General features: G+C 41.9%; 1 protein-coding gene across 2 annotated transcripts in view; it reads left to right on the top strand.

Annotated features, from left to right (window-relative positions):
* The window catches only part of PRKAR2B (protein kinase cAMP-dependent type II regulatory subunit beta), a 147120-nt gene that overhangs the window by 29561 nt on the left and 104668 nt on the right, over nt 1–12891 (top strand). For both annotated transcript variants that reach the window (XM_073328473.1, XM_073328474.1), the window contains exon 2: nt 6162–6197. In XM_073328473.1, the coding sequence (XP_073184574.1) occupies nt 6162–6197 (36 nt within the window). The remainder of the gene's footprint in view (nt 1–6161; nt 6198–12891) is intronic.

Here is a 12891-nt window from a genome sequence, read left to right as displayed (position 1 = left end):
GCAAGGTGTACATGCCATTTTTTTCATGATAGGCAAGGTTAAATAACTAGCCAATTTGCAGCATAATGATTAGCTGCAAATATATGTCAAAAGAATACAATGGAGCTGCTTTGTAATAGTATTTTAAAAATACAAGAATTTTAAAGTCAATATAAAATTGCCTTTAATGTAAAAATTTTAAAACTGGAATATGTTGGAATCTTTGTATGGCTTAATGTTTGCTGGGACTTCCTGCTAGGATTTCTTCCTGACCCATACCTACAGCATCCTAAAAACACAGCTTCTATACTACAACCACAGGGAGAGAGGGTAGGAAAGCTGAAATGGAGTGAGAGAGTCCAAAAGACCCATAAAAATGTTTAAATTAATGAGGGGCTGATCAGCTTCTTTTTTCCTGTCTGGCTAATGAGAGGCAGAGAGTCTGTGGGGAAGAAGGGGCCACCATTGCATTTCCGCAGCATGTATTCCCTCTTCCTTCCTTCTGTTCACCACAGTGCTTATCCTATCAAGTTACTCTCCTGTTGAGCAAGGTAGCAGGTGTCTGTACACCTTTTCTTACTCTGCTGCTTGAAGGAGCAGCTGATGTGTTGGTATGATGTCTTTAGCAATGTGAATGTTAATAAACATGTTGTGGTGGTGGTACGTGTTTTAAAGTTGTAGGCTGACACTTTGTTTTTTAAAATTTGTTATTACCCCAGCACATTCCACATAGTAGAATTTTCCCCAACCAGCAACTGTTTGTCTTGCAAAATCCAAATCAATTCCAGCTCCATTTCGTTTTTCTCCCTCACACCATGGCTTACAAAACCCGGGCTCCAGCACAGTCCTTCACTCAGGGGGTGGCTCCCCAACCTCTGACTGCTGGACTTTCTGATTTTTTTTTTTTTTTTACAGCATCTCATACAGTACCACATCCATGCATGTAAATGCACATACTCTTCTGTGTCCCCAGCAGAACTAGCGCTGCTGCTGTTCGATACCTCTTTAGCAATGAAGTCTTCTTGGGGAGCCTGCCCCAGCAGTGCTTCCTGTTGTAGTAATGTCTTTCTTTGTAGGGAGCCATCTGGTGGCACTTTCTCATGGGTACATCTTATCATTTGGGGGAGATGCAGCCCCTTTTCACTTTAGTGGAGAAGTTTAAGGATTGTTTCTCTATCATGGAACCCGACAGGAGGACTGTTATCCAAACTTTTTTCTTCAGTAGCAGAGTATTACATATATGTGCACATCAGTAGGACTGTGTTTTGCCATTCGGGGTAAAGATTGCTGAGGGCCCAAGCGATGGTTTTGTTTGTATTTTGTTGTTCTTGTTTTTAATCAAAAATGTAAGCTTAAAGAACAAGAATAGAATCCTCATCATCATGGTAAATCCCATCCCAAAGGGATGTATCCTCTTGGAAGATCAAGTGCCACCTGGATCAATCTCTGGGTAAGTTCTTAGGATGATCTGGCTGAATATTTAGTTTCTGTCCATCACTAGCAATCTTATCATGCCAACAAACCTTTTGGCACCCACATGATCACTGGCTGTGTAGCAGCATTCCTTGGTGTACATCCTTTAGAATTCATTAATATGTCCACACCAAGAAAGCCGCCAGAACTGAACCAGTGTTAATGGAGATGTTTAGTGGGTTCGACTTAGAATATCTTCATTTCTGATCTTGTCCTTCCACTTAATGTGGAATAGCTGACAAAGATGACAAGAATTGAAAATATAAGTCCAGTGTTCTTCACCATCCTCAGTGCCCATGTTTCACTTTTGTACAATAAAGTTAATATAACTCTGGTTCTGTAGGTCAGCAGCTTTGTGGCGAGCTTGACATCACAGTGTCCACACAGAGGCTGCTGAAGGGCCTGAAACATGACAGCAGCTTCTGATATATGAATGTCCACATCTTTTGAGCATCCTCCAGCACTGCCTCTGAAACTACTCTGATATTTGAGAGTTGCTCCCTGTTCAGTGTCCTGCCAGTTGGTTGTAATCTGGAGTTGGAGGCTGTTTGATAATTTTAATAAAAAATGTAACCTTAAAGAACAGGAACAGAATGATAGGTAAATTTGGTGAGGTGTACTTATGAAATTTAAGGGATACATTTTATATTTGTAATATTACTGCTATAGGGATTCCGACCTGGGGCAGGAGGCTTGGGGTGAGGGCTCTGGGAGGGAGTTTGGGTGTGGGAGGGGGCTCAGGGCTGGGGCAAGGGGTTGGGGTGCGGGAGGGAGTTTGGGGTGCAGGCTCCAACCAGGCAGCACTTACTTTAGGTGGCTCCCACAAGCGGCAACATGTCTGGCAGCAGCTCCTAGGCTCCGGAGCGGCCAGGCAGTTCTGTGCATTGCCCCTGCCTGCAAGCACCGCCCCCGGAGTTCCCATTGGCCGTGGTTCCCTGTTCCTGGACAATGGGAGCTGCAGAATCAGCGCTCAGGGTGGGGGCAGTGTGCAGAGACCCCTTGGCTGAGCTTCTGCCTAGGAGCCGCTGCTGCACATATCGCAGCTTCCAGGAGCAGCGTGGAGCCAGGACAGGTAGGGAACTGCCTTAACCCGGCTATGCCGCTGGACTTTTAGAGGCCTAAAATCTCCTGAATTGGCTTCAGTAGCCTCCGGGAGATTGAGCCCAATTCCAGGAGACTCCCGGCCAAATCAGGAGGATTGGCATCCCTTCTCGAGAGGCAGCCATTTACAGGAAGACACTGGGACTGCCAGCTCAAGGCAGCTGGAGCCAGCAGAGCAGGAGCAGAGTTGAGGTCGGTGCAGCTTTCAACCCTCCCCCCATCCCGCTGGGAGAGGGATGTGCTGTTTTTAGCCCTGGCCGGGAGGGGGACATGCTGCGCGCGCGCGCGCTCTCTCTCTCTCTGTCTCTCTGTCTCTCACGCTAGCAAATTTATGCTGGGGTTGACTAGGTTGCTCAGCTGTTACTGAATCCTGGCCTGGAGGGTCATCTGCTGGATCTGGAGCCCTAACTGCGCTTTGTTCAAAGTTACAAACATTTCAGAGTTACAGACAACATCCATTCCCAAGGTGTCCGTAACTCTGAGGTTCTATTGTAAGGGGCAGTTTCTAAAAAGTAGGCCTCTGACCGATAGGAGTAACTGCAGATGGTTTTAAACTAAATAAAGAGTATCTGTCTTAAAATGAGCCAATACAGCCCTTTCCCACCCCACAGCTAGTGTTATCTCCTATGTGAACTCAGGTTCAATGAAAAAGCTGTTGGTCCTTAGAAAGGAGGGGAAGAGTTACAGAGGAAAGGTCTTGCAAAGAAAGGAGTTTGTAAATCTTATCTGGGTTAAGACTGGAAATAAGGGTGAATTCTCTCAAATTGTTTTTAGCTGAAGTCAGTATTTGGAAATGACATCACTTGTTTGTTAAAGGGTACAAGAAGTCAGCTCTTAAAGGGTTCATTGCTAATACCTGCCTGACTGGGCTGGAGCCAACCAACATGGGTCCGAGTACCCTTGGTTTAGCCTGTTTGCTAGTATCTTGATCAAATACTTATAAACGTTTTGTTACTGCTTGGGTGTAGTAAATTGCTTATTAGTTAAGCTTTTAAGGCAATTGCATGAAGTACCATTTGGCCTTTGGATTTGATAAAGAATTCATGGTTAAATTGGTGTTGGGTGATTTCCCATATTAATATTACTAATTTCCAATATTATTAAGCCCCTACTTGAATCGTGGGATGATTGTCAAAAAATTGCAGTTGAGTTGTGGAAAAGCCATGGAAAATCGTGGAAAAGTAATAATGGATGCTATTATTTGCAGTAATTTGGAAAAGGGTAAACAGCAACAGCCTGGGGCTGAGAGCTAGGGAGACTCCCACTGTTGGCAGCCTGGGGCTGAGAGCCAGGGGGTTCCCACCATCAAAATTGTGGTGGAAGCCTTATATTGCAGGAACTGCAATTTCCTCAATATCGCAAATTAAGTAGGGCCTTAAATATTATTAATAATTCCAACAGTGTGCCTCCCTTCTCCCTCCATTGCACCCCACTCACCTTTGTTGTCCTTGGTTAACGAAGACTGAGTTCAGAGATCCATTTGTGTGAGTTCACCTCCTACCCAGAGGATCCTGTCTTGGAAAAATGTACTGGTCTGGAAAGCGTGTGTCACCTAACATTTCTGAAGCAGTAGTAGTTGTTGTTTTACCTAGATGCCCCAAACTGGATAAGAACCCCATTATGCCAGGTGCTGCACAAACATGTAGTGATAGTTTGTCATGAGGAGCTGACAATCTAAATCGAGAAAAGGTGTAACAAGTTAGTGTGACTAACAAAAGGAGGGAAGAAGGAAGGGAAGATAAGAATAAGAAAAACACAAGCATTGGTTTCATAGGTTAGCTATGACATAACTTGGAACCATCACGCAACTTCAAGTTTATTTTTGCATTATTTTTTAAGAGAGCCACAAAATTTAATTTACATTGGACAGGTGGAGGTCTGAACCTGGCCCAGTGATGCCTGCCAAATCCATTACACCCAAGATGAGATTCACCCCTGCAAAAAGCAGTCATTATTTCATCCTCTGCCCTCCACAAAGGTTTCTGCTAGGGTGGGGCTAGATTTAATATTTGCCAGTGGGAATGACTGGGAGAAGGCTCTGAGACTATGGATATTGTATACACCCCCACCTGTGCTGGTTGGTTCCTGACAGGCTGCTTTTCCTTGTGATGGAATTGTGGCCCCTTGGCATCACTGCAGTCTAGTCTCCTGGTATGCTTCTGGCTACCAGGACCTTCCACTGCCATCTGTGAATTTGAACCAAAATGTATAACTCTGCTCTTGTTCCCTCTCCCAACAGAGTTTGAGAGGCTATTAGCAGCTCCATGGGATTCAGACTTTCCTATTTCTTAAGCAGTACTTAGTTCTGTGTGCATATGTCTACATTCAAGAAATGCTATATAAACCCCACTGAAATTAAGTAGAGAAAAAAATTCAATATTTTCTTCATTTAATGTTCATACAGAATGATTGAGAGGGTTTTATACAGTTAACACTAATAAGAAGGAATATTTTTGTAAAAGTAGGTGACCCACACTTTAAAATAGGTCATCTGATTATCATCTTGTTCTCTCTTTCAGTTCTGTTAAGATTTTAACAATTGATCTCTTAACCTGCTAGGGTTAGAAATAATTTATTATCATTTGAATTCAGATTCTAGGGTGCATTTAGATGGTATAATACAAAAAACATTGGTTTCTAGCTCTAGCAGTACTTGAGCGTGCTGGTAACACTAGGCAGGAGTTGAAGTGGAGGCAATCCCCTCTCCCCCTCAAGAAAGTAGTCAAAATTGTATATATCTTGCAGCCTGTCAGGGTTAGAAACAAGCTGGGAATCTGTTTTCTCTGTGTGTGTATAGGGCACATTTATAGGTAATTGGACATTGGACAATCATTGGTGCCTTGGAGCTACACATGGAGCTTTTTTGGCATTGTTCTTGACTTATGTGAACAGTTACTGACCTGTGTAACTTTTGGTTCCTCAGGTGGGATTTCAGGATGGTCTTTTATTATACAAGAGCATCTTTAAGTTAACTGATATCTAGATCTATACATTTTGTAAAAATAAAATCCACTCTATTAAATGTTTGCATCCAAGTTTGCATCGTTTATAGACGTTGGCTTCTTGCAGTCCTAGTTATTTAAGTAACCGATGCAAATATAAAATATTTCATAATGAGACATGGCAATAAGTACATGCATCTAGTAATGCTTAAAAAGAGAGTGAAAATGTTTTTTTAATCTTAATTTCTTTAAATATCAGTGATAATTGACCATAACACCCATTGCGACTTTGGGTTCACATATTTAGACAGTGGGGTAGGAGGAGGTATTGTTTCATGTTCTCTGTGTGTATATAAAGTCTGCTGCAGTTTCCACGGTATGCATCCGATGAAGTGAGCTGTAGCTCACGAAAGCTCATGCTCAAATAAATTGGTTAGTCTCTAAGGTGCCACAAGTACTCCTTTTCTTTTTGCGAATACAGACTAACACGGCTGTTACTCTGAAACCTGTCATATTTAGACTGAGGACAACTAGCATGTTTCTCTAAAAATCTACAGCGAATTGTTCAACAAAATGATGCTATTTTTATATAGTGTTATTTTTTAAAGTTCTGTCTTTAAACTATTAATAAAATAATCTAATTATGTCTTTCTATTTTTCTTTCAGCTCCAGCGATAAACCGGTTCATTAGACGGGCATCAGGTAGGTTTGATAAAGTTGCATGTTTTCATTGGCCTGTAGAACTATTGAAACATGATGATGATTATGACTATTATGTTAAGTATGCTGTAACATTAATAATATGTGTTCACAGATAACTAACTTAAGTTTCTCTAAGTTAGTTATTTGGTTTGCTGAAAAAAAATACTGTATGTAGAATGACTGTTGTTAAGACTTCAGGCATCCTGCAATTCCAGGGTCATGGAATTTGCCATAGAATTCTCCCATTGTTACAGAATTGGTCAAGAATCTAAGCTTACTTTTTTTTTTTTTAAAAAGAATGTTTCTGGTGGCGATGGGTGCAAAGAAAATATCAAAGGATTGTAAACCAAAGTTGTTGTGCCGAGTCGGCCTGAGTTCTGAGATGCAATATTGTCAAGCCTAAGCATTCAGAAATCATGAGTTGGCCCCCCAGAAATGATTAAATTAAAAAAAAAACCTAACTTTTGGGTTATTTTTATTTGTTGTCTGGGTTTGTAGCCTTTGGGTTTCCTGTTTTCAAATGTTTCTCCACAGCCATGAAGGTGAGAAACTTAGCTTTCATTTAAAAAAAAAAAAATGAATTGACAAGCTGATGCTTTAAGAAAATCTCCAGTTAGGAAACCTATAAAGTTGTGAGCTGGCAACACTGGAGAGGTGAACTAGCTCCATTAATCTCAGTGAGTTAAATTTGAAACCTAAAGAAAACAATACTGACACTTTCAGCTGTGAACTATTTTACTGTTGATCATTTTAAACAAAACAGATAGTGTGCTTATCCCACACTCCCAAACTGAAACCCATGCTCCCTATCCTGCTTCCAAAACCGCTAGGTTCTTCCCTGCAACTTCTGCTATGCTGTGGTCAGCACAGAAGTATGTGCCATATTGAAAACTGAAAATGTGGGAACAGCATAACATAAATGTAAAGTCCCTTACATGTATGTTTGCAGGGCTGGTGCCTGTGGTAAGTGACACACACATTAAAGAAGGATAATGCATCACAATACCTAGTTTATGTTTGCATTTGTAGTTTTAATTACATGATAATATTTCATGTACTGCAATATTGTATATTTTATCAAGCTAATGAACCATTAGCAAACAGGAGCATTCACTAAAAGCGAGGAAAGATATTTCTGGTGCTACCTTTAGTGTGTGATGGTTGGCAAGGTTATACTGTACCTTTTTTTATCAATAGTTGACTTCTTAATGAATGAAAGCTGACTAGCAAAGGAATGACAGCTTTGTATTTTAATAGATGGGTTCAATTCAGTAGAAAAAAGTGAGTTAATATTGTAGAGGGAAAAATCAGCAATTACTTTTATATTATAACATTTGGAGGAAAACAATGGTTCGGGACACTTCTTTTCTGCATGCCTATGTCTGAAAAACAACACTTCAAAAAAAAACAAACCAACTCTTGTGGGCCATTAATGCATAGTGTGCTTTTGTCTATTATAAAGAGAGAAAATGGAGTTGTGTCATTTAGAAAAGTGATAACTGACAAAAACAGCTTTTTCTCATTAAACAAATGTGACATTTAGTGCACTTGCATAGAAGCCTATTCACGTATTAGACTGTAATGACTTCACAGGGCCCAGAATGGTCTACTGTGTTAATGATGTTTGCATTAACTGTCTCTAATATGATCCTGGGAGTTTTGACTAGGTAAGGAGTTGAGAAAAGAACCGGAAGTCTTCAAGAAAATTAGGCCCATTTAAAAAAAAAAAAAAAAGAAAGCACTAGTAACAATCCCTGTTACACCCCATGTGGTTATTTTACAGTAATATACAGAACATACCTACAGTTTGCAGGACGAGCCTTATTATAATAATCATGGAGTAGTTATTTTTAAAACAAAAAAGTCATGAAGGGTGATATTTCTTATTTTTATTCTTAAATGCTCACTGGTGATGGAACTGGTATAGCATATTTTTAAACAGTTTATTTGTAAAATATAAGGAGACATTGTAAGAGGGCTGTTGCTGACATCCATACACTTTACAAAGACATTTTAAAATAAGTGGAGTAATCTTGAAATCCATTTTTTTTTTGTTGAGACACCTTTTGGTATACTGTGATATTCAAGATGCTTTTGCAGATAGAAAAGCCAGTTGTTAATATTCTACCTGCTGCAACTTCATAGAATTCAATAATTTTAAGTTGATTCATACTTTTAGGAAATGCTAGCCTGCCCAAGTGGGAAAAAATAATTATTTTTTAAAATATGGATTCCAATCACCTTGAGACATACTTTACCAGAACTAACTAATTTTAAGGTTCTGAACTCTGCAGGGTTAGTGACTTTTAAGTAAGTGCCACAGAAAGAAATCTATATCAGGCTTCTACTACTGCTTTTCAAAGCCTGGTACTCACCACTACAATGGACAAGTTGTTTGTGATGTTTCTATCATAATTATGAGATATTCCTTGCTATTTTAGTAGACTGCATAAGTTTTAGTTCCTTTGCTTAGCAGAGCTAGAAATTAAACAGCCAGAGATTAATTGTTGAAGCACCTGCTGATAACAATATAAGGCATTTATTATTTAATAGCTGTTCCATTAGCATACTGTGAATGTACTAATATGCTATCAGTGTTCCATTTGTTCATGGAGGGCAAGTATATAGGGGAAACAGGAAGATGCAATTGTTCCTAAATTTTAATACTTAAAACTCAGTGAGGTAAATAACATATCTCTGTGCATGCGCACGTGCACACAGTGTGTATATAAATGTGATATAGTGGAATGTTAGCATGGCCTGGTTTAGTTATGTTGCACAATGATGTACAGTCTAAAACCTGCTTTAGGTTGTTCATAACTTTCTTGGCCTGGAATTTTCTATTCTTGGTCTCTGCCAGAAAGTGGATTATTTTAAGGTTCAAGAGAAAAGTGATTTAGCTGCTTTTTTTGAACAGGTGGAGAGTGAAAAATACATGTTTCCCATTCCCACAAATTCTTCTTGACTTCTTACAAAATGGCCCCACATCTGGAACATTTGGTTGGTGCTTAGGTACTGATCAAGAATGGACCCTCTTGTGCTGTGCACTGTATAAACAAAGTAACAGACAGCCCTGGCCTTGAAGAGCTAACAGTCTAGACAAGACTGACAGGGTAGGGGGAAAGGATAGAGCATATGTAAGCGGAGGAATAGTTCCGCTATTGTGGGGAACTTTTCTGGCTTCTGTACTACCCTGGTGAAGTGGGCTAGCGAAAGGATCTGAGTCCTCGCTCCCACTTCCTTTACCCAGTGGCCTCCCTGCCCTGGAGGACTCCCCTTCCACTCTCCTGTCTGGCAGAGTCCGCATAACCCAAACAAGGCTCAGCCCAGGATTCCTGTGGGGCTCGACCCCCAACCCTGCTGGGGTCACCTAGGACAGGGGCTAGAGTGTCCCCTCTCCGGGGTACTCTCTCTGCACTAGGCACTTCTCTGACCCACTGACCATTACATACAATTTAAAGTAAATGCAAGTTATTTAATCAACAATTAATTTTAAAAAGAATAAGGAAAAATGGGAAACGTTAAAGGAAACACATCAGCCCGCTCTGTGGCAGGGAACATCACAAACAGCATCTCTGGAATGTCAGGGCAGTTCACAGTCTGTTCCTTGTAAGTCCCAGGCCTTCTTCTCAGGCCCTGGCTGTGCTGTAGGGATGCTGTGGGTTGGACACTTGCTCTGGTGGTGGCCACACACTCAGGCTCTAAGTGGTAGGACCCTTCTTCCCAATGTTGCCCCGCCCTGTCGGGGTTACGATCCAAGCCTGGCCTGCAGAGCCTCTTGGCTGAGGCGTCTCCCTGTGCTGGGCCCGCTGCCCAGGGTCCCCCTCGCTCTCCCCAGCTGCTCACCGCACCCAGCTCCAGACTGCTCCTGCTCCAGCCCCAGCTCCACCACTCTGTCTCTGCGCTGCTGCTGCTGCTCTGCCTCCAGCTCCCTGGGCTGCTTCTTTGGCCCCTCTGGCTCTGGTTGCTACAGCTCTGCTCCCAGGACAGGTCTGCTCTGCAGGCTGCTTCTGTGACTCTGCTCCCAGCACTGACCTGCTTCCTGGGCTGCTTTTCTTGCCCCTCTGGCTCTGGTTGCTGCAGCTCTGCTCCCAGGGTAAGTCTGCTCTCTCTGGACTGTGCCTCTAGCTTTGGGGCTGCAGCTCTGCTCCCAGGACAGAGTCTGTTCTCTCTGGGCTGCTTTTCTGGTCCCTCTGGATCTGGCACAGCTCTGCTCCCCAGCTCAGCTTGGGCCCCTCTTTTCTCCTCAGCTCAGCCCCACTCTGTCTGACCCAGGCAAATCCAGCTCACAGGGAGGACGGGACCTCCCTGGCCTCCTGACTCCCTGATTAGCCTGCCTGCCCTGTCATTCAGGCTGACCTGGAGCATTGGCCTCTTCCCATTGTTCCTGGGGACTATCAGTCTCAGGGTCCTGATTTCCCATAAACCCTTCCCCTTTTAGTACTGGGAGCTAGCCAACCAAAACCCCCCCACTGAATGTTAGTAAGGGGGCAACAGTCCCCTTACACATACAAGCAGAGTGAGCAGTTTGATAGCAGTAAACATCATGCTTCCACAATTTTAAAAAAAATTAATTGAATGGGGTTTTGTTAGGAGGAAATTAGAAGACAAAGATGAGGGAGTGGGGAATACTGAAAAAGACAAGGAAGGATTGAAGAGGGAGAAAGGGAGCAGGCAAGGAAGGGGAAATGAGGCTTGTGAGGAAGGGAGCTAGAGCAGGGGTTCTCAGACTTTTGTACTCGTGACCTAGGGTGACTAGACAGCAAATGTGAAAAATTGGGACGGGGGTGGGGGGAAATAAGAGCCTACATAAGAAAAAGACCCAAAAATTGGGACTGTCCCCATAAAATCGGGACATCTGGTCACCCTATCATGACCCCTTTCACACAGCAAGCCTCTGAGTGTGACCCCGCTTATACATTAAAAACACTTTTTATATATTTAACACCATTATAAATGCTGGAGGCAAAGCGGGGTTTGGGGTGGAGGCTGACAGCTCACAACCCCCCATGTAATAACCACGTGACCCCATGAGGGGTCCCGACCCCCAGTTTGAGAACCCCTGAGCTAGAGGAAGTTGGAGTAGTCAGCCAATCAGCAAGGGGAGAGACTATCCAGAGCGAAAACTGTAGAAAGCTATTTGATAGTGTCATCAGTGTCTGTCTGTCCCGACTGCAAAAGCTCTGAGGCTGCTTGCATGTTTGCTCCTGCCGCCTTCAATTTCATTGGTGCCTGGAGTTGGGTCTTACTCAGAATTTTTCTTTGCCAAACCCAAGTGACTTGTGAAGTGGGACGTGCAGTATGAGTCCAATGACCCTGAGGGGAGTCATCCCTGCACAGTTGTGGTCTAGGCTGCTGGGAAGAGGGGTAGTCCTTTTCTTGCCCCGTATCCCCTCAATGCTTCTGTGCCAGTGAGGTTAATTCTGTGTCTGCTCTTGTAAGCTTCAATGTCTTTGGACCCTGGGATTGGCTTCTCTTAGGAGATTTGAAATGTGAAATTCAGCGTGGAAATAGCCCTCATTGAGGAGCAATAGCTTTCCTTGTTATGGAGGTTTTGATTCATCTGGGTAGGAAACCTGGGATTGGAAGGACTTCTGCAGGCCTTGTAAGATCTTGTGTATACCTCAGCAGATGCCTCAGGCTCTTGTGCTTCAGCAACTTGGAAAGCTAGATTAGTAGGTCATCTGTTGCTCTTATGTAACACATTTTTAATTCAGAAGTTGTAAAATAGGAAAATACTGTAAAATGAACATGAACTACAGAGCTGTCAAAGTTAGGTGACTTGCAGTGCTAGCAGGAAGCTTGTTCTTTAAGATGACATATACCTGTAAGGGTATCTCACTCTGGCAGTCTCTGAGGCTCTATAAAGAAGAAAATAGGACAGCTGGACATGATATAAATATATATGGCACCTCAATGTGTCACTTGGACTGGGACTAATTGAAGTTGAAATACTAGAAAAGGAAAACCATGCTTTCACAATGCTTTACTGAAAAGAAGCAGTTCTTTTGGAAAGTGCCTGTTTTATTCATCTAGTAATTACTTTACTGGCCTGTATCCTGCTTAGTCATTTACATATGATGGTGAAATACATATTTAAAGTGTTTTTTGCTATTAAGGTAAAAAAAATATGAAACCATTTTAGTTTAAAATTTGCAAAAATGAGTTGATAGTGATTATTTTCTCATTTTACTGAATTGAAAATCAGTTTTAAAAAAACTAAACACATCAAAGTAGTTCAATTTGTATTAAGATAATAGAATTAATGTCACATTGGCAAGGTAGTTCTCAGCATTTTAATGATGTGATAGTGTTTATATGTATTGCTGCTAGTTTTCCTTCAATGATTTCCATGATAAGTGTGCCAGGTATCCTAAGAGGCAATGAAGAATTCTTACTGAATTTAGTCTACTTGGAGAAACATGATCTTAATCGAGGAAGATTTAATATAATTCATTCCTTCATGGAACTGGACAGAAGATTTAAGTTTGGAACAATACAAGTGGTATTAACAGTAGTTGCAGTGTTAAACACAAGTGAATAATGGTGAAAACTGATACTGGAAACCAACAATGGAATATGTTATTGGGGAAGAGAAGAAACCTTTGAACTCACGGAAAGTTGAAATATTCTGTGATGACAGCCTGTTGGAATTAGCTCCACTTATGCAGGCGGAGCACTCACTTCTTATGCT

This window comes from Lepidochelys kempii, chromosome 1 (genome assembly GCF_965140265.1).
Source record: "Lepidochelys kempii isolate rLepKem1 chromosome 1, rLepKem1.hap2, whole genome shotgun sequence".
NCBI classification, from domain to species: Eukaryota; Metazoa; Chordata; order Testudines; family Cheloniidae; genus Lepidochelys; species Lepidochelys kempii.
Note: the sequence above shows the minus strand (reverse complement) of the source record. Positions and strands in the feature narration are given on the sequence as shown.